Here is a 19723-nt window from a genome sequence, read left to right as displayed (position 1 = left end):
TGACAAAAAAGTCATAGTATAGTATGTCGTCCAAAATCACAAAAAAAGTCATAGTATAGTATGTCGTCCAAAATCAGTCAAAAAAGTCATAGTATAGTATGTCGTCCAAAATTAGACAAAAAAGTCATAGTATAGTATGTCGTCCAAAATGAGTCAAAAAAGTCATAGTATAGTATGTCGTCCAAAATCAGTAAAAAAAAGTCATAGAATAGTATGTCATCCAAAATCACTAAAAAAAGTCATAGTATAGTATGTCGTCCAAAATTGGACAAAAAAGTCATAGTATAGTACGTCGTCCAAAATCGGACAAAAAAGTCATAGTATAGTATGTTGTCCAAAATCACTAAAAAAAGTCATAGTGTAGTATGTCGTCCAAAATCAGTCAAAGAAGTCATAGAATAGTATGTCGTCCAAAGTCACTAAAAAAAGTCATAGTATAGTATGTTGTCCAAAATGAGTTAAAAAAGTCATAGTATAGTATGTTGTCCAAAATGAGTCAAAAAAGTCATAGTATAGTATGTCGTCCAAAATCTGACAAAAAAGTCATAGTATAGTATGTTGTCCAAAATGAGTTAAAAAAGTCATAGTATAGTATGTTGTCCAAAATGAGTCAAAAAAGTCATAGTATAGTATGTCGTCCAAAATCTGACAAAAAAGTCATAGTATAGTATGTCGTCCAAAATCACAAAAAAAGTCATAGTATAGTATGTCGTCCAAAATGAGTCAAAAAGTCATAGTATAGTATGTCGTCCAAAATCAGTAAAAAAAAGTCATAGAATAGTATGTCGTCCAAAATCACTAAAAAAAGTCATAGTATAGTATGTCGTCCAAAATGAGACAAAAAAGTCATAGTATAGTATGTCGTCCAAAATCACTCAAAAAAAGTCATAGTATAGTATGTTGTCCAAAATGAGTCAAAAAAGTCATAGTATAGTATGTCGTCCAAAATCAGTCAAAAAAGTCATAGTATAGTATGTCGTCCAAAATCTGTCAAAAAAGTCATAGTATAGTATGTCGTCCAAAATCCGCTATAAAAATCATAGTATAGTATGTCGTCCAAAATCACTAAAACAAAGTCATAGTATAGTATGTTGTCCAAAATGAGTCAAAAAAGTCATAGTATAGTATGTCGTCCAAAATCTGACAAAAAAGTCATAGTATAGTATGTCGTCCAAAATCACAAAAAAAGTCATAGTATAGTATGTCGTCCAAAATGAGTCAAAAAGTCATAGTATAGTATGTCGTCCAAAATGAGTCAAAAAGTCATAGTATAGTACGTCGTCCAAAATCACTAAAAAAAGTCATAGTATAGTATGTCGTCCAAAATGAGACAAAAAAGTCATAGTATAGTATGTCGTCCAAAATCGGACAAAAAAGTCATAGTATAGTATGTCGTCCAAAATCACTAAAAAAGGTCATAGTATAGTATGTTGTCCAAAATGAGTCAAAAAGTCATAGTATAGTATGTCGTCCAAAATCAGTAAAAAAAGTCATAGTATAGTATGTCGTCCAAAATCACAAAAAAAGTCATAGTATAGTATGTCGTCCAAAATCAGTAAAAAAAGTCATAGTATAGTATGTCGTCCAAAATGAGACAAAAAAGTCATTGTTTAATATTTCGTCCAAAATGAGTCAAAAAAGTCATAGTATAATATGTCGTCCGAAATCACGAAAAAATTCATAGTATAGTATGTCGTCCAAAATGACCCCCAAACATATATATATCAAAGTCTGAATATATACAACGAAAGTCTGAATATACTGTATATAACGAAAGTCTATATATATATACTATAAGTTTTTATATATATGGAAAGGTTGAACAGATCAGTGATTGTTCCACACATGCCCTTTAGTTTTCCTTCTTTTTTATTACAAATGTACGGTAAATAGTTAATTGCTGATTATTTTGTGGTAAGTTAAAGTGAAAGGAGGAAGTTTGCAGAAGTCAGTGCTTGGATAGTGGCATTTTTAGTTTATTCTGTGATGAATGTGTTTGGAAAATTCATTCAACATGTTTCCAGAAACATTTGCGACTGTGGATAGTTTTCTGCCACAGTTGTTTGTCTGTTTTTTTTTTCATTTTGTTTACTGAGAAAATTGCTGTGGTACATTTTGCATAAAATCCATCACCGGTTTTTCTGCAAATTAAATTGAGAAAACATAAAATAAGCAGATGGGACTGTTTGTCGGATCCACTGAATCCCTCACAAACACACTTTATCTCACCAATCACTCATAAAAGCAATTGTGCTAATGGATTTGCAGCACTGGCCTCAGATACAACGGCACATTAATTGAACAGAAGCCTCGTTTTTTTTGAACCAGCAAATTCATTTTCATTGTCTCACAGTTGTGTGCCAAAATGTGGACGCCCCCTGCCAAACTGTTCATTTTGTTGGACGATTATTGGGTAATTTGATATTCAATTAATCCTATGAATCATTGCTTTTCGGCACAAAAAAAACTGCTTGTGCTTGTTTCCGTACATGACTGTGTGGTTAGATTGTCGTGAACTGACAACTCACGATCGGATTCATGTTCATTTAGGAAAGTATGCTTTTTCAGTTTAATTTCACGCGTTTTACTGAGTGAGCAAAGTTGTCTGCGCTCACTCAGCCTGTAATGTCGCTGACTCATGTATGAAATCACCTCACATTTAATCAAAGCAACGTGCGATGGATTTGTTTAAACAGCATTTCATGATGTTGTTTGTTACGGTTGAAAATAAGGAGGTGAGTGACGGTGTTATGTCTTTGCACATTTACAAAACCATCAGTCACCGCTGAGTCCCACTAACTCTCATAAGCTGTCTAAATCCATCAGGTTTTTAACAGTTAGGTTGTAATTCAAGTCCAATGTTTTATATGGCTAATAATCAGGTCTGCAACAGCTGCAGCTGATTCATTTTCATGATGATATAACTCTTTTCAGAGAGAAAGTTACAAAATCATGTTTAAATCAGAGTTGCAAAGGAAATTCACTTAGACAAAAAAATATGTAATTAAGCAAATAAATGAATAAATGAATGATAAAGAAAATAATTAAATGAAACCAAAAGATATACACTAATACTTATACCCTGTTAATCACAGAACACAATGTTAACATGTCTTCACATCATCCTTTGTCCTGTAGAAATTAAAGTCAATAATTAGCCTTGTTTGTTCCATTCTTTTCATTATACAGCCGTCTTTGTCTGATCCAGAAGGAAGTTTAAAACCAATTGCTTGTTAAAAACCAGCCCAAAAGGAAAGAAAAAAATGTTTTTTAGCCTCTGACAGTGAACGACGGTGAAATACTTTTTTTCTCACAGTAAACAGACACATTTGGATTAAAAATGGATATAAAACTATAAAATTCATCCTTTTTTGTAAACGGTGGTTTGCCTTCAGTTCATCTTTATTTCTAATTTTGACCACCATCAGTTTGAACATGTTTAGAAAAGTACACAGTATTAGCGGGGACCATTTTAAATAGAAAATAAACGTGTTTGTCATCTCAGGTGCATTAGTGCATAAAATCAAAAAGGTTAATACAATATTAGCATTTGTTTCTCTTTGAAATAAGGTAAACATATGTCATATACGTTACAAAGACATCTTAAAGTGCCTCTTAACAGAAGACAAAAGAACTAGCACTGCTATCAAAGAAAGAAAGAATACCAAAGAAAGAAAGTTATAGTATCAAAGAAAGAAAGAAAGAAACTTAAAATCCAAAGTCACTCAATTTACTTTTCAAGAAAACAAAAGAAAAACGTCAAAGTTGTACATTTGCGAGGCGTGAAGAAAACTTTGAAGAAGCAGCTCTGATGAAAACCACAGCTGTGTTAAAGAAATGTGTCATTCATGTCATTATTACCACTTACCTCGGGCTGCTCATGCACAACTGCTGCAACACTTGTGTAATTGCATATAATTACAGCCGAGAACATCCTGCCTACTGTTACAGTATCAGGTCCAGGCAAGAATGTCACTCGCCAATTACCTTGGATATTGTGTCTGTGGGTGTTCTCTGCTGGCAGAATTACACAGAATTACTTTAATATAAAAGTTTGAGGTTTTTTTTTTTCATCTTTAGAAAGTTGATGTGAGCATCATGTCAAACAAGATAAAACTTGAAGCATGAAGCGAGTCAGGTGGGTCCTCGAGTGAGATCAGCATCAGCCGGTTCAGAAAGAAAAAAGTACTATTTAATTAATAATAACCATAATTAAAGCTGCCATGCTGCCAGCAAGTGGCGCTATGCCCTTGAATTACCTTTCATGCGCTGATGTTTTCTGGCCGGGTCTCTTGTCTCGCATAGGAAGTGTGGAGCAGCCAAATTCAAAGTGGCTGACTTCCTGTTGAGTTGAGGCCATAGTAGCAATAAACTTTTTTGTTCGTCTTGAGCTATATCATGGTTCCACCACGTTTCGTGAAATTTGGTGCACCGTAATTTTGGTTTTGTCCTACCGTTTCACCTTTGGGGCCAATCCCCACCACTTGGTCTGCTGAGGTTCGTGTAGTGAGATAGAAACAATTCTACAAGTTTGTGTTTTCGTGAGGTTTTTATTTGGACAAAAATCACGAGCAGTGAAATCAATGAGACCAAACAAGTGAAAGAAACAGACACAGAATGTAATCACTGCTCTTTAACCAACTGGTCAATCTATTTTAGTTTGCAGACCTCAGCTGTGGATCCAAAATAAAAAAGACCGACTCCGGCATAGAGAGGCTGAGTGAACATGGTCCGGACTCTGTGGAGGAGAGTCATGGAGACGGAGACGCTGTAGAAGGACAGAGTCCCTGCACTGTGATCCAGGTACATGCCCACTCTGGAGGACACACCACCTGAGCCTTCAGTGCTGACTCTGTTGTGAAGAAAATTACAACACTTTGGGTAACAATCCAATACCCAAGATTGGTCATTGTATCCAAATCCGCATTCTCCTGAGCGTCCCGCTCTGCTGATGTTCTTGTATGTGACTGCTACACCAACGCCGCCTCCTCCTCTCCACTCCACCTCCCAGTAACAACGTCCAGTCAGACTCTCTTTGCTCAGCACCTGCCACTCGTCAATGAATCTGTCTGGGTGACTGGGATAAGACTGTTCCTCCCCCGTTATTGTGACTTTTTCATTTCCCTCGGATAACAACAGACGTCGGTGTACTGTGTTTGGATCAACAGTGATTTCCTTTGTGTATCGTAAGAACTCGGCTCTGGTCTTGGGCTCTGGTTGCGGCGGAGAGACTTCCACTGGAATCTTTGAGATGTTTGTCCATGTTAGAAAGTCCTGTAGTTGATCACTGATTTCTGACATGTCTTCCAGGTCGTCTGTGAACCTCAGAGGCCGGGTGTTGATGCTGGATGAGTGTGTCGATTGACTGAAAGCTGGTGGTGACACGTAGTTGAATGGAAAGTGGTTGGAATCCTGAGGTCCTGTGAGCTGCTTCCGTTCCACATCTTTTGCCATCTCCTGATGATGAGATCCGAACCTCCCACCGTCCTCCACCTTCACAGTCCCAACCTGCTGTTCAAGCACCTTCACGTCTTTCTGTCTGTCCTGGTGGATTTCTTGCCGACTCCACTCGAGCTCTCGCTGCCTCTGCGTCCTTTCTGCTGCAGCCGAGACTGTGTCGTGGCCTCCGTGTTGATCCTCACAGCAGAGATAACGGTGCTGATCCGTGTGGCAGAACATTGTCATCATCTTGGGGGGATCGACGAGCTTGTGCTTTTCAAATGGTGGCGATTCATGGCGAGAGCGAAGAGGTTTTCCACAGTGAGAGGGCAAACAGAACGAACAGCACTTTGCAGCTTTTGGTCTCCTCCTCTTTCCAACATCATGGGCCTCATCTTTAGATCCAGCATAGCAGTGATCATCAGGAGGACCTTGGAGTCTGGTCTTCTTCAGCTTCTTCTCCAAAACCGTTTTCACAAGGTTTTTCACAAGGTCAGGCTTTGGTGTGAAGGTCTGTCCACACTGAGGACAGCTGTAGATCATCCCCTCATCCTGTAGGTCCCACTGGGTTTTGATACAGTTCATACAGTAGTTGTGTCCACAAGGAATAGCCACTGGATCACTTAGTCGATCCCGACAGATCGAGCATGTATTTGCTTCCCCCTCCCTCTGAACTCCTTTCTGCACCTTCCGACTCCCCTTAGGTCTTCCTCTCTTTCTCTTAGCGAAGTGTCCAGGCCCCTGGAACGTCTCGTCGTCTGTACTCTTCTGTATTTTATAGCAATTGGCAACCATAATGTTATCTTCTCTCTATCCTTGTATCTATCTGCACACTTGTTGGTTGGTTGGTTGGTAGTGGTGGTCTTTGATGGTTTCCTTTGCTTCTTTTTTTCTTCTCGTTCTGCGTGGAAAGGGACCTTGGAAGCAACAGCAGTTTGGGCTAGTTAACTGGAAAATGTACGTAGTTGTCACTCCAAAGGAGCAAAGCATTCAACTCCCCTCAGATCAAAGCCACAGTAGATACAAGACTGGAATTTTAAAGATAAAGAACATTCAAAGGCATCAAAGTTCACATTCAGACAGTTATCAGCCTCGTCCCCAATGACAACAAGCACATCTATGACTTTGGCCGGGTTTTTGGTTCTTTATCACAGTTCTTATCCTCAGTCCCATCGTAGCTCAAATCTCTTAAACAGTCCAAAGTTCCTTAGCTTCTCTTGTCGTTCAATATCAGCGCAGTCCTTCCACACTCACCTGACAGGCTCCTGCTAATGATTTCCAGCAGGCTGCGCACACAGAAATACAATGCTGCCCTCCACAGGCCAGAGTTCTCACTCACAGCTCGAAGTTCTTTACCACAGCTCCTTAATGTTTGGTTCTCCTTCTTTTTCTAATGATCTCTAGCAGGCTGCACACAGAGTAAAGCAACGCTGCAGTCCAGTTTGAAGTTCTTACTCATAGTTCCAACTTCTTTATCACAGTTCTTCTCATCGCCTCAGTCCAGCGCCTTCTAAACACATTTAAAAACTCTCCATCTCTTTCTTTCATCCTACTTTTTATTGTTTCTTCATGTGCTATATTAATAAACTTGACCTTAAGATTCCTCAGCGACAGATGTGGGGAGACTGGTCCCCTCATCCTCTCCTTCCCCAGTTCTTTGAGAAAGTAAAGAACTTAAGTCCTTTAGATCCTTTTGTGGAAGACAGTAAGAATCCAGACCGATATTTGGAAGGACTGTGTTGAAGCACCTCGAACAGTTCAAAGAAGACATTATTAGTTAAGTATCCGACATCAAGACGCTTAAACAGATTATTGTTGACATTTTTGTTGCTTTATTTTGTCCAGTCAAGTTAGATGTCGCAGTATAATCTCCAGCTCTATGTTAGTACAGGTACAGTCACTCCAACTTGACACGAATGCAACAGTTTAAATGGAAAACTTGAAAAAGCTCATACAGGGACAGATTTGTTGATTCCAACTCCCGAGACATGAAAACATATGGCTTATCAGACTGAGTAAACAAAGAAGTCAAACTTTTAAATAAGACCCACTGAGTAACAGCAATTAGTCCGGTGCATAGTTAACAAAACGTAAACAAAATCAAAAAAGGAGAAAATAAAGTAAAATCACAATATTTGTTAGTGTGTTAGTGTTAGGAGAATTCTGACCACCTTTTCTACAAAGCAGAGAAGAATCTGAAATGGGTTTCACAGTTTGTTCCCAACACACGAAGCACGTCGATCACACTCAGTAAACAGTAAAAACAGTGAAGTTATTGATAATGTGGCGACGGGAGGATTTAAAAGGGATAGTTCAGGTTTTTGGGGTGTGGTTGTGTGAGGTACTGACAGAACCAGCCTGAAACAACAACGTTTTACTCTTAAGTGATGACATTTATGCTCGTGGGGACATAAGGAGAAACAGATTTTAGCCAGTTAAGACGACAATATTTTAATGCGTTTGCCATTTATCTCTTCAGACGACCTTTTTCCAACTAGAAAATAGGTTTAAAAACAGCTCACTTGTGTATTTTTATGGTAGCTTCTGGTAAACAAGACACTTACTGATGTAGACACAATCCACTAAAACCTGTTGTCCGTGTATTTCCACTGTGTCTGTCCATTGTTTTCATGTCAGTACTACAAAAACCCTTAACTTTCCCTTTAACAGTAATAAGGTAAGAACCATTTCAAATATCTGGATCCAGACGGTAATACCTGTTTTAGGACCTAAAGGTACATATTATGAGTTAGTGTTGTTTTCACAGTTCAAGAGAAAAAACGTTTAGAAACCACCAGACGTGAAGGCACCAGAGTTGAGCAGATTGTCCAGTTATTTCGGCTTATTTCAGGTCCAACGTTCTTTTGTCTTCCCTTCAACGATCATCAGAGAATTCACTGGGGAGAAATGAAGAAGAGCCTCGTAAGTCGTTACGAAAGCACGATGACAGCTAAATGTTCATTTCATTAAATCTGTTCTCTTTTTATCTGAAATTAAAAATTTTGACAGGAGCAGAATATGAAAGAAATAATGTAATGTGTTTAACAAACATGGAAAGAAAGCAAAACAGTAGTATTATTATTATTATCATCATTAACTACCTAAAATGTTAGGTACTTACCCACATTTAATTAGAGATCACCTTCTTTTTGGAGGTTTTCTTTTTCTATAAATATGAAAAAGACAAAAAAGTCATCTTATTGATCACATTTTAAACAAATAAATAAATAATAAATAAATAAATAAATATATATACACACATAATGTTTTTGTAACATCCCAACATTTTGTAGCAATTTAGTTAAATGTGTATCCGTTTCTTTTCTGTGTCGGTACACTAACACACGTACAGCTCGCAGATACGACGTCTAAAGAATCTATAAAATAAATGTTAACAACGAGACAAACAGCAGTTGTGTTGTACCGTGGAAGCAGCTGGAGCCGTGGATGTTTCCTCAGCCGCTTTGTTCTTCTCTGCAAACACCAACCAACAAAAATCATCAATAATTGAATTTGTCTACGTTACAAGCTCAGTTTGGCACAATTCACTTGTATTTCTATTTTACAGTAATAAAAAAAACTATATATGATATGATATATAAGCTCCATTTTTAGTCATGACATGTCAAAACAACAACATTTAAAAGAACCACAACATCTCTTACTCTTTTTCTTTGCAGGTTTATCTTGACTGACAGGGATGAGAGTTACGTTTCCTGTCTTCTCTTCACCTCCATCGACCTGCTTCTTCTTCTTCCTCTTCTTCTTCTTCTCTACCAGCTCAGAGGAAGAGAAGGACACGTCCAGGAGCTCAGCTGTCAGGTCACTCACCACAACGCTTCCGTCCAAGCTCTTCTTGCTCTTCTTGGTCTTCTTTGTCTTTGGAGGTTGGTTTTCCTTTGAGGAATTCTCTTCTTGTTCAGCACACCTCTTCTTCTTTGGTGTGTCGTGGTCCTGGCTCAGTACAGGTTTGGCTCTTTTACTTGGTTTTGGTTGAGGTGTCTCCTTCACTGCCTCTTGGATCCGTCTGGAAGAACATAGTAATACAAAATATGAACAGTTGTTCACCTTAAATGAACTTATCCATCTCCGTCATTCCAGTTTATTAACAAACGTTCTTCTTCCCCAGAGTCCAGAGTTATTATGTTCTTCTGAGCTATTGAAAGTGTTCTTTATTAAGGTTACAGTTAAGGTTACTTTATTAATCCCTGTGGGGAAATTTTCCCTTAACTCATCCTCGACTACAAACCTTCCTCGATTCATTTTCCATAAAATGTTTCCTACCTCAGCAAATAAGATGCCACACAAACAAACACTATAAAAATAACAGCACAGTCACTGTTACAATACATTCACTTCAACTTCAGACGAAGAGGTGAGAGCAGAAATCCACTGACTTCTTTTTTCCCGTGGTCTCCGTCGGTGCTGCAGAGACGTCGCTGCTCTTCTTCTTCTTCTTCCTCATCATCTGCTCTTCCTTCTTGTGATGCCTCAGTCTCTTCTTCAGGCTCAGTTTCTTCCTGAAACGCCTCTTTTGTCCTGAGGAGAGTTGAGACGAGTCCATGACTGCAGGAGAAGACAAAACAAACAAAGTTTCATAGCTGCTTCACTTTTATCAAGTGTGTTTTCCTTGGTTTTCACTTCATACCTGTTGTGTCCAGTTCCTTTTCTAAGTCTGTGTCGCCCTCTGCTGGTTTCTCCTGTCCTCCTTCCTCTGTACTCTTTTTCTTTTTCTTCTTTTTCTTGGTCTCTGCTGGACTCACAGGATTCTCTACCTCCTTCTCGTCCAACGCCTCAGCTGTCTCCTTCTTTTCCTCCTCCAGATCTTTATCCTTCTTCTTCTTCTTCTTTTTAATTTTGTTTTCCAAAGATGGGATGGGGGTCTCCTCCTCCTCCTCCTCTTTCTCCTCCTCTTCTACTGCATCTCTCTCCCTTTTCCTTTTCTTTGCCTTCTTCTTTGATGGAGTTACCTGAGACACAATCACCACCTCCTCTTCCAACACCGGCTTCTCTTCCCCCTGATCCTCCTCTTCCTCCTCCACCTCTTTTCTCTTTTTGTCTCTCTTTTTCTTCCTGTCAGACTTGGAGGTGAGAGGAGTATCAATAAGAGAGTCTGTGGTTGGAGTGTCTGCAGCGGAGGTTTCCGTTTCCTTTTTCTTATTCTTTTTCTTCTTCTTGGGAGTTTTCACGTCCTGATCCTGATCCTCCACCTCCACAGGAAGCAGTTGGCTCATTTCTCCCTCAGCTGCTTCACCATCTTGGACTTGAATGTTGATGATGATGAAGTCGTCTGGGTCTGTTTGCTCTTCTGCTGCCGCCGCTGTCGCCTCGTCTGCAGCGGAACACGACAACAAACGGGAGACGTTTAATGTTAAGAACACGTTGGATAACTGCTGTTGTTCTAATGACACGGTTAGTTACATGAACAAAGTCTCCACCTTTTCCACCTTGGTGGCGATAAAGACAATTGTTACCAGTGTCAGTGACGGCGTCGTCTTGGTCACATGATGAGCGCTCCAGCGTCAGACACGATGTGATGTCACTGTCCTGAGTGAACACACACACAGCACATAAACTTAGTGGTTATTTAGGTTTATCACCACAGTCCTGAAAAAAAGCAGAAGGACAAATGTTTTGTACCTTTGATTTAATTTCTTCCTCAACTTTGTCATCCTGTTCCTCTTCACTTGGATTTTCAGGGTCTAGAAAGGAATAAAAACACAGATGCTGTTTTATCGTCTAAAACATTTTATTTGACATCAACGAAAGAAAGAAAAGGGCCACAAATAAAAGGCATTAAAGAAATAATAATCACCAAACCCTTCTTTATCTGTTAAAAGTCAAACTTTTGTTTCACTCTTGTGAAGAAAAGATTTCGATGTGAACTCTCGGTTGAATACAAATCGTTCATCCGTCACTTGAGCTGAGCAAGAGTCAACATGAGAAGCTCGTGGACCAGATCAGGAAAACTGGTTTCCAGGCCGGATCTGGCCCCAGGGCCGAGCTCTGCAGAAGCCTGATAACAACCTATTCATTTAATGAATAAGGTGTGTTGGAGGAGGGCAACATCTAAAAAACTAACATCCAGCTCTAAACCGAACCCTAAAACCAAGTCTTAACCCTCAAAAAGTCCTAAAAAGTCACAAAAATGTGTAAAAATACCTGAACACAGAAGAAAACATCCCTCTTTTTAACCTTGTGTGTCTGTTTGTGTGTGTTCAGTGAACAATTACAATGAAGCATTGACATAACTCAGCAGCAGCAGCAGCAGCAGCTGTGTAATCTGCATTCTCAATATTAGTCGTCACTAATTGTTAACCTTCTCTCTCCACTAAGTTCTGGCAGGTGGAACATGAAGAGATGCAATGCTGCCCTCCACAGTCCAAGCTCCCAATCACATTTTAAAGTCTGTAATCTGTTTGATTTATTATGAATAAGTGGACAATCATCAAAAGTTCCACATATACAGATTAAATATTTATGCTCTGCAGACACACACACACTCTCCCTCTCCCTCAATTTTGAATCTTGCCACATGAAACCTGCTCTTTGGCCTCTGAACCATTTGCTCACAACAGCTTGTGACTCTTGTCAGTGCAGTGAGAAGAAGCCATACATAAACACCGGCTTATCAGGCAACTATTGGCTGTTCATACCTGCAGGGGGCGGGGCTTCTGCCTCTGCCAGCTGCTCATTGGTCTCCTCCGGCTCGGCCGGACTCGGCGTCTGCACAGGGAATCAACAGGTCAACAACAGACATGAGTCTTTTCTTCAGATTATTCTGAATTAATTGCGTTTTATATTTCTGCAAAAACATTTCCAAAGTAGAAAAGTGTACTACCTCAGGCGTACTGCATTTATTTAGATTTAAAATAATCAACTAAATGTAAATGAAGTTACTGTGCTGGTAAAAGCTTACAGTGTCGATGTGGACGATGAAATCACATTGTCAGGGAAACAGAAAGGACATCATTTAAATATCAAGAAGGACGTGATACTGCACCTCTGCAGCACCGCCTTCCTCGTCTTCTGCCTCCTGGGTACAGGGAGGTGTGGCCTCTGTGTGATTGGCAGCTGTCTGCTCTGACACTGAGGCGTCATCTGTGGTGTCCATGACCGCTTCTGGTTCCTGAAGCAAAATTCAATCATCAATCAACAAAAACTCGGGTTGTTTACAATGTAAATAATCCAAATAATCCTAGTCCAGGTTCTAAGGATGATTTGAAAAAGTTTAAAAGGTTTTTAATTCATTGTTTTTAGGGTGTTCTTTTTATGCTTTATTCTAGTTTTTATGTGATTGACCTGTGATTGTAGCACCACCTCTGCACTCTCACTCTCTAGTCTAGTATCTAGTGGATTTCTTTCCAAGACTAAGTCTATGTAATTTAGTTCTCTCTTGTAAGTCGCTTTGGATAACAGTGTCTGCTAAATGTACTAAAATGTAAATCTATTAATCTTTACTGAAAGGTATAAACTCCCAAAACTGGTTTACAAAAAACATCACTAACCTGCGTGGACTCATCGGTGATCGCGTCATGCTCGGCGTGAGGTCGACGCCCAGTCTGGTCTGAGGTCACGTGTTCAGCCGCGTCAGAGGAGCTGGACGTCTCTGCTCCGTTCACTGTTGACGCTTCAACAGGAGTCGACTGAAAAACACCTTGAATATTGAATATTTTCTGGTTTCTTTGCTCCATACCAAACAAGTACTCCATTAATCCAGACAATAGAACAACAGATTAATGGATTATGGAAAAGAATCATTAGTTGCAGCCCTAAAAACAGTCCAATCAAATGGTTGTTTTTCGTTCAAAAGAATGTTAAAACTTGTCTGAGCACATTCTTCAGATTCAGCCTCAGGTCACAAACCTGTGTGGACTCATCGATGGTCGTGTCGTGCTCCACGTGTTCTGGCTCCACTGTGGTCAGTTCAGCCGCGTCAGCGGGGTCAGAGGAGCTGGACGTCTCTGCTCCGTTCACTGATGACGCTTCAACGGGAGTCGACTGAAAAACACACACATGTACAGTTGGTACGGTCTTTGAATATTGAATATTTTCTGGTTTCTTTGCTCCAATAATCGAGAAAATAGAACAACAGATTAATCGATTATGGAAAAGAATCGTTAGTTGAACTTGCAGCACTAATCAGGAGACAAACAGTCCAATCAAATGGTTGTTTTTCGGTCAAAAGAATGTTAAAACTTGTCTGAGCACATTCTTCAGATTCAGCCTCAGGTAACAAACCTGTGTGGACGCATCGATGGTCGTGTCGTGCTCCACTGTGGTCAGTTCAGCTGCTTCAGAGGAGCTGGACGTCTCTGCTCCGTTCACTGTTGACGCTTCAATGGGAGTCGACTGAAAAACACACACATGTACAGTTGGTACAGACTGTATTCATGTTAAATATAAAGTATGTAGATAAATACACAAAGGGCAGATTCACACTGATTTCCTGTCCTGTAATCAAAACTAAACCCAGTGTTTCCCACGGAGTCAGATCCTGTCACAGCACGTCACATCAGCCAGGTTTGAGTCTCGTGAACTCATCTGAACGACAGTTATGCAGAGACAGAGCGGCTGCTTTGAGTTCAGCCTTCCTGCTGCTGAGGACAGTGAGAACTTTTGGAATGTTGTGACGGTTGGGTGGATCTCTGACGCACATTATTACACTGACTGGACAACAGTTATGTGTGTGTGATTTCCTTCTGTTGTAGGCTCATTCAGGAGCAGAGCTGCAAAAAGGGCGGAACATTGCTGTTACATTTTCCCGAAACTTTGTTAATCGGCAGACGCCAGATTCCCATATTGGACAGGAAACATGAACTATTTTTTTGTGTTATTATTATTATTGCTCATGAGCTCACCGTCTCTGCCTCCTCCGTTCCATTATCAGTGCCGTTCCTCACACTGGACGACTCCACGCCATTGCTGTCTGCCTGTGACCCTGAGAGACGAGACATTTCACCCATAACGATGAATGCGTTGGGTTGACTTTTGTTGTAAAAAGTATCTTAAACCTGTTACCACTTATCTGAATCTTTTTACTTTTTACATTTTTGTTGTATTATGAAAGTTTACAGGAAGTAAATGTTTTACCAAGTAGTGGCTTTGCCTCCACATGATCTTCTTCTCCGTTGTTGGATAATTTGCCATTGACAACCTCTTCTTCTTCTGCAATGGCGGCATGTTCTGCTCCGTTTTTCTTGTTTGTTTCCTGCTTGGAGCACAGTCTACAGCACACACACACACGCACGTTGTCAATTACATTGTCTTAAAACTGTGAAATTGATTTGGAAACAATAAATTGTTTAGCTAAGAAAGAAAGAAAGAAAAAAGAAAGAGAGCTGATGTCATTCATTTACTCATTTATCTGCTGCCTATTTAATCCTCATCGGGATTACGAGGCGTTAGGAGCCAGAATAAACTAGACAGGCACAATCTCTTCCTCTGTCTCTTTCACACATACTCATCAAACACACACTCATGCACATATTTCCATGGCTTCAGAGGACTTTGCATTGTCTTACATTCATTTCCTGGAGATTTACTCAAATCTTAACCATAATTACTACTGGCCTAATCCTAACCCATCTGAATTAAAGCAGAGTAAAAACATAATTCACCTTAAAAGAATATACAAAAAAAATTGAAATTTTAAATAAATATAAGATTCTAATTCTGCCTACTCCTTTTCAAACATGTGACGAGATGCAAATGTAAATTCGTTGTCATTGTAAATGTTGAACATGTTTGAAATAAACTGTATCTATCCATCTATCTAGTAATTTACGTTGTGGTGAATTGATATTTGTCCCCATAAGGAACATAAGTCCCCATAACGTGACTGTGTAACCACATTCAGGTCCCCACAACACAAGGAATACCAGGTACACACACACATGCATGCACGCACACACACACCTAATCCTGTTCATATGAACAATGTGTTTTTGTTTAACAAAAGCATCAAATAAAACCAGAGATTAAAGAAAAGACACAGTAAATCGTGAATAAAAAGTTTAAAAAGACAGAGATTATGACAGAGATGATATTTGAATGTGTGTTTGATACATTTGTCACTTACTTCATCCAGCCTGTGTAGATATCATGGAGGTTGCAGCTCCTCTCGGCGGTTTCCACCTACAAACAGTTATTATTCCATTATAACGTTCAAAATTCAACAAAGGTTTTACAGATGAAAGCTGTGATAAAGTGAACAGACAGTTTCTCTGCAACTCAACCAAGACACAGAAAGACTTAAAGGGGGGAAAGCTGTAATTTCCTGTAGTTTGAGGAATTCATGCTGTCACTTTGATGCCGAACACTCCCGGAAATGAATCCATGAAGCATCTCACTAGACAAAATGAGATTGTGTGAGGAATTTGATGTTTTCATGATGGTCACAGAGTGTTCACGTAGTGTGGAGAACTTTTTTTTCTTTAAACTATATTTAGCCTGAAACATGAACCAGGTGACTGACCAAAGCTCAGGTTTCACTAAGTTTAACACATTTGTAAAAACACAGTGAAGGATAAAGCTACAGTCTGTAAGTTTGGAAAAGCTCGCAATAAACAAGTTGACAAAATGTCACCAGAACATCTCAACACCTCCTGTCGGACCTGGAAGTTACGTTTTGAGGGAGGTTTGTTGGTGTTGTTGTTGTTTATAAGAAATGCAAGTTATGTTTTTGTAACATTTAAGACATTAATTCATCCGTTTCATCTGAATTTGTTAGCTTGAAATCTGCAGCGCGTCAGAGCGAAGCCGATTGATTTTGAGTTATAAACAATAATCAATATAATAAACAACGATTAAGCATTTTAGGACCAGTGGTGAGCAAAGTGTGTGTGGCAGCCCCCTGGTGGACTGTGAAGGCACTGTAGGTGAGCTGAGAAACGTCATAGACGTAAACAAATATGATAAGATAAATAATATTTTCACATTTCAAATAACTGTAATGAATTTTTTTTTTTGGTGAAATTATGGCATACTCTAATATACTTTTATATTTAAATAGTAAGGTTGAGATTAAATACAGTTGTTATATAAGATTTTTGTGAACATTTTTCAAACTTTCAAATGGGCCACAGAGTTTACTGTCAATTAGAGCTAAAACAATTAATCGATTATTAAATTAATTGACAACTATTTTGATAATCGATTAATCGGTTCTAAGCTTTTTTCATGATTAAAACAAGATTGTTTAAGCTTCTTGAATGCGAGCACTTTCTTCATTTCTTTGCTCTGGATAACAAAGAAATCAATAAAAGTGAATAATTTTGTTAATTATTTTTGTTAATAATTTTGTGGACCAAACAAGACATTTGAGAACATCATCGTTTCCAGGTTTGATGAACACCGATCAACATTTTTTAAGGTTTTCTGATATTTTATGGATTAATCGATTATGAAAATAATCGTTAGTTGCAGTTCTACCGTCAATAGCATATTTGTGTTTAAACATAACTGTTCATTTAGTCGCTACCATAATCAAAACAGTGACAAAATAACTATTAAGGCTTAAAAAAAAGACCATTACATAACACTTTACATAATACAATAAATCAATAAAAACTACGTTTAAAGTCAAGAATAAGCTGCTAATTTCCCACATTTAACAAAAGCAATATAGGCATTAAATGACTTAAAATTAGAAATTAAAATAAAAGTTGAAGATTGCCGATTAATTGTCTAATGATCAATTCATCGATAAATGAATTGCTCGACGCAGTTCTGTTATGTTTAAGTATCAATTAAGCGACAGTGAACGAAGAAGGAGGTTTCGAGTGGAAGGCTGCAGGAGAACATGAAGGAGAACATGAAGGAGAACATGAAGTTCTTATAACATCATGTTCTTTTTCCTGCAGGAGGCCATGTGCTGCTACACACACACACACACACACACACGGTGACTTGCAGATAGGCTTCCAACACAGTAGAAACATGTATAAATAATGTAGGTTCTTACATAACATGCACGTCAGCCTAGAAAACTATTTTAAAAATAAACCACATGCACTGACTGTGACTGACTGTGATAACACTAGCGACGGATGGTGAAACATCTCACCTTATGAACGTGTTTCTGCAGCAGTTTGGCAGCTTTGTCGAAGCCGTTCACCTCCAAGTGCTGCTGGATTAAAAACAGCAGAGCGTCGCCTTCTTCCTCCGCCGCCATTCTCTTCCACTGACACGAGTGACCAACGCGACGAAAATCCAGAATACCACGGGCTACTGTGGTTATTCACACTTCACTTCAGACTGGCTACGCTGCTGCTGCTGCTGCACGCGCACATGTAACGCCGCCGACGCCCCCTTCGAAATGCAGCATGGGTAGTGTAGTCTTCTTCTTCTTTTCTTTGTTTTTAGAGGGACAACAACAAACGTGTGTTTATAGCTGTAAAAATAGCTGTTTTTTCAACATCAACTAGGCTTATTATATGATCATTTAAAGCATTATGTTTTTATCTTTTACTGTTGTTATTATTATTATTATTATTATTATTAGACATGTTTAAAGCTGTAGTGTGTAACTTTTAAACATAAACAAATGTCCCCGACACTCACTGGTCAATGGTTAAAGTTGTAGTGTGTAACTTTTAAACAAATATAAATAAACAAATGTTTGTTACATTTAAACCATTGACAAATGTGTTCAAACAATGTTAATTAAGTCATACACTCAGTACAGCGCAACTGATAATATCGCACTGTGGTGTCTCTGGCGATTACTGTCACATAATTATAATGTAGTGCCTCAGACCTTTAACTTGTAGAGACAAGTCATTAATAACTTTGTCATCAAAACTTCATCCTTTACTTAAGACATAAATCGGCCTCCACAGCTTCTATCAATCAACTATTAAAGGCTTGGACAGTTTGTTTAATAGAGAAATTAATAAAATTTTGAGAGTGAACAGCTGTTTCTCATCTAAAGAAACTACAACAACGTCTGGCAGATTCCTTCCTTCATGTAATAAATCACACACCAAACCTCTTTTACCGCTTAGTTTGATGGAGACTTGGACATAATATTGTCCATTTGGAAAGCTGGTCCTTCAGAGTCACAGTCTCTCTGAGATGTGGACAGCTTGGACGTTTCCAGCACAGAGACATATTGACTGAGATGATACAAGTCAGAAAAAATAAATCACACTGTAAATATGAGACTTTCACTGGAACAAACACAGGGATTTCATTTGTTCTCTCTGCCTAATTTACACCTCAGAATTTGAGGTCAGTCACATTCCATCGAGTCATCCACTCATACACATCATTCAGAGAGACAACAGGGTTTCTGCTCATAGCTTTCAAAATAAAAGCACAGGCCGAGGACACAGCTAGATGTTAGGTAAATTTCTCAGGAAATTAATTATGGATTTTGCTTTAAAACATCAAGTGTGGGGGGGGGGAATAAAATTTGATTCATTACTTTGTCATTTTTGGAGAATTTTGTTAGACCATTTAAAAAAACAAATTTCTATTATTTTCCTAAAACAGGAGCCTGATCATTGTGTTGTCTGGCTCTGGTAGGAAATGAGTCAGCATTCCCAACTGTATTTTTCCTCTTTATCATTATTATTATTATTATAGTTGGTGCATGTGCTACAGTGCTGTTTCAGGGGATTAATTAGGTCTAATTAGATTGATTAATCATTAAATAACCAGACAATTTTCATTTTGTATATGAAATTATGTTGCATTTAAAAAGGTCGATTATAATTCATGGATCCTGTACAGTTTCATCAACTTGTTTTGTTTAGCCAACAGTAAATAAATTAAAATGCAGTGGATTTATAAAGATAATTATTTAAAATGATTTCTTTGTAACCTATGCCCTGAATATTATCTGTTGATTAACAAATCATCTGATCCAGAGGATTTATTTCATATATGTTTGGTATGTGTTGACCCAGATTGAATTATTCCTAATTTGAGTACAGCTCTGTATTCAATTTGGAGCTTTTATTTGTTAGTTAATTGGACTTATTTCCGGTTTTGTGTTGATTCCATGTGGGCAGCTTGGTGCAGCTTTGCAGTTTGCATCTGTACACTTCGCTGTGTAAAGACAGAAATTCCTGGTTTTGTGTGCGGGGCCAGCTGGCTCCTGTCCTCAGCCTCTGCAGCCTGCAGCCACTCTGCTTCTGTCTCAGTAAAGTAATGTAATGTAATGTATACGATTTAACCGTTTACAGGTTACACAAAAAAAAGAGATAAAGATACTTAAAAAAATAAAAATTCAAAGTTTAGTTAAAAATGTAACTGATGGCATATGAATTTAAATTAA

General features: G+C 38.6%; 2 protein-coding genes across 5 annotated transcripts; both read right to left on the bottom strand.

Annotated features, from left to right (window-relative positions):
- Window positions 1–4627: 4627 nt before the first annotated feature.
- LOC131466819 (tripartite motif-containing protein 16-like) lies at window positions 4628–7066 on the bottom strand. The gene is made up of 2 exons (XM_058640309.1): window positions 6694–7066; window positions 4628–6356 (listed from the first exon to the last, which is right to left on the bottom strand). The coding sequence occupies exon 2, from the start codon at window positions 6232–6234 to the stop codon at window positions 4651–4653; it is 1584 nt and encodes a 527-aa protein (XP_058496292.1). The 5' UTR covers window positions 6235–6356; window positions 6694–7066; the 3' UTR covers window positions 4628–4650.
- Window positions 7067–7248: 182 nt separating this feature from the next.
- LOC131469493 (ABC transporter F family member 4-like) lies at window positions 7249–17751 on the bottom strand. Of its 4 annotated transcripts, none has more exons than XM_058644455.1 (17): window positions 17507–17750; window positions 15521–15576; window positions 14533–14666; window positions 14301–14380; window positions 13681–13791; window positions 13306–13440; window positions 12948–13085; window positions 12443–12568; window positions 12096–12165; window positions 11080–11141; window positions 10878–10986; window positions 10088–10771; window positions 9837–10005; window positions 9105–9466; window positions 8864–8913; window positions 8561–8605; window positions 7249–8336 (listed from the first exon to the last, which is right to left on the bottom strand). In XM_058644455.1, the coding sequence occupies exons 1-16, from the start codon at window positions 17612–17614 to the stop codon at window positions 8567–8569; spliced, it is 2433 nt and encodes an 810-aa protein (XP_058500438.1). In that variant the 5' UTR covers window positions 17615–17750; the 3' UTR covers window positions 7249–8336; window positions 8561–8566. The 4 variants fall into 4 exon arrangements, with proteins under 4 accessions (XP_058500438.1, XP_058500447.1, XP_058500458.1 ...); XM_058644464.1 differs by having other exon boundaries at window positions 8565–8605; XM_058644475.1 differs by having other exon boundaries at window positions 10914–10986; window positions 17507–17749.
- Between the last annotated feature and the right edge of the window lie 1972 nt (window positions 17752–19723).

Source organism: Solea solea, chromosome 1 (assembly GCF_958295425.1).
Source record: "Solea solea chromosome 1, fSolSol10.1, whole genome shotgun sequence".
Lineage (NCBI taxonomy): Eukaryota > Metazoa > Chordata > Actinopteri > Pleuronectiformes > Soleidae > Solea > Solea solea.
The sequence above is the reverse complement of the archived record's forward strand: the minus strand, read 5'-3'. Positions and strand labels throughout refer to the sequence as shown.

Bases quoted from the DNA above. Each gene is read 5' to 3' on its own strand.
- LOC131466819 (XM_058640309.1), bottom strand. From the start codon at position 6,234: ATGGTTGCCAATTGCTATAAAATACAGAAGAGTACAGACGACGAGACG.
- LOC131469493 (XM_058644455.1), bottom strand. From the start codon at position 17,614: ATGGCGGCGGAGGAAGAAGGCGACGCTCTGCTGTTTTTAATCCAGCAG. The intron at 15,577-17,506 runs GTGAGATGTTTC...AACTGTTTGTAG, and splicing joins TGCAGAAACACGTTCATAAG to GTGGAAACCGCCGAGAGGAG. The intron at 8,606-8,863 runs GTACAACACAAC...TCATATTTATAG, and splicing joins CGGCTCCAGCTGCTTCCACG to AAAAAGAAAACCTCCAAAAA.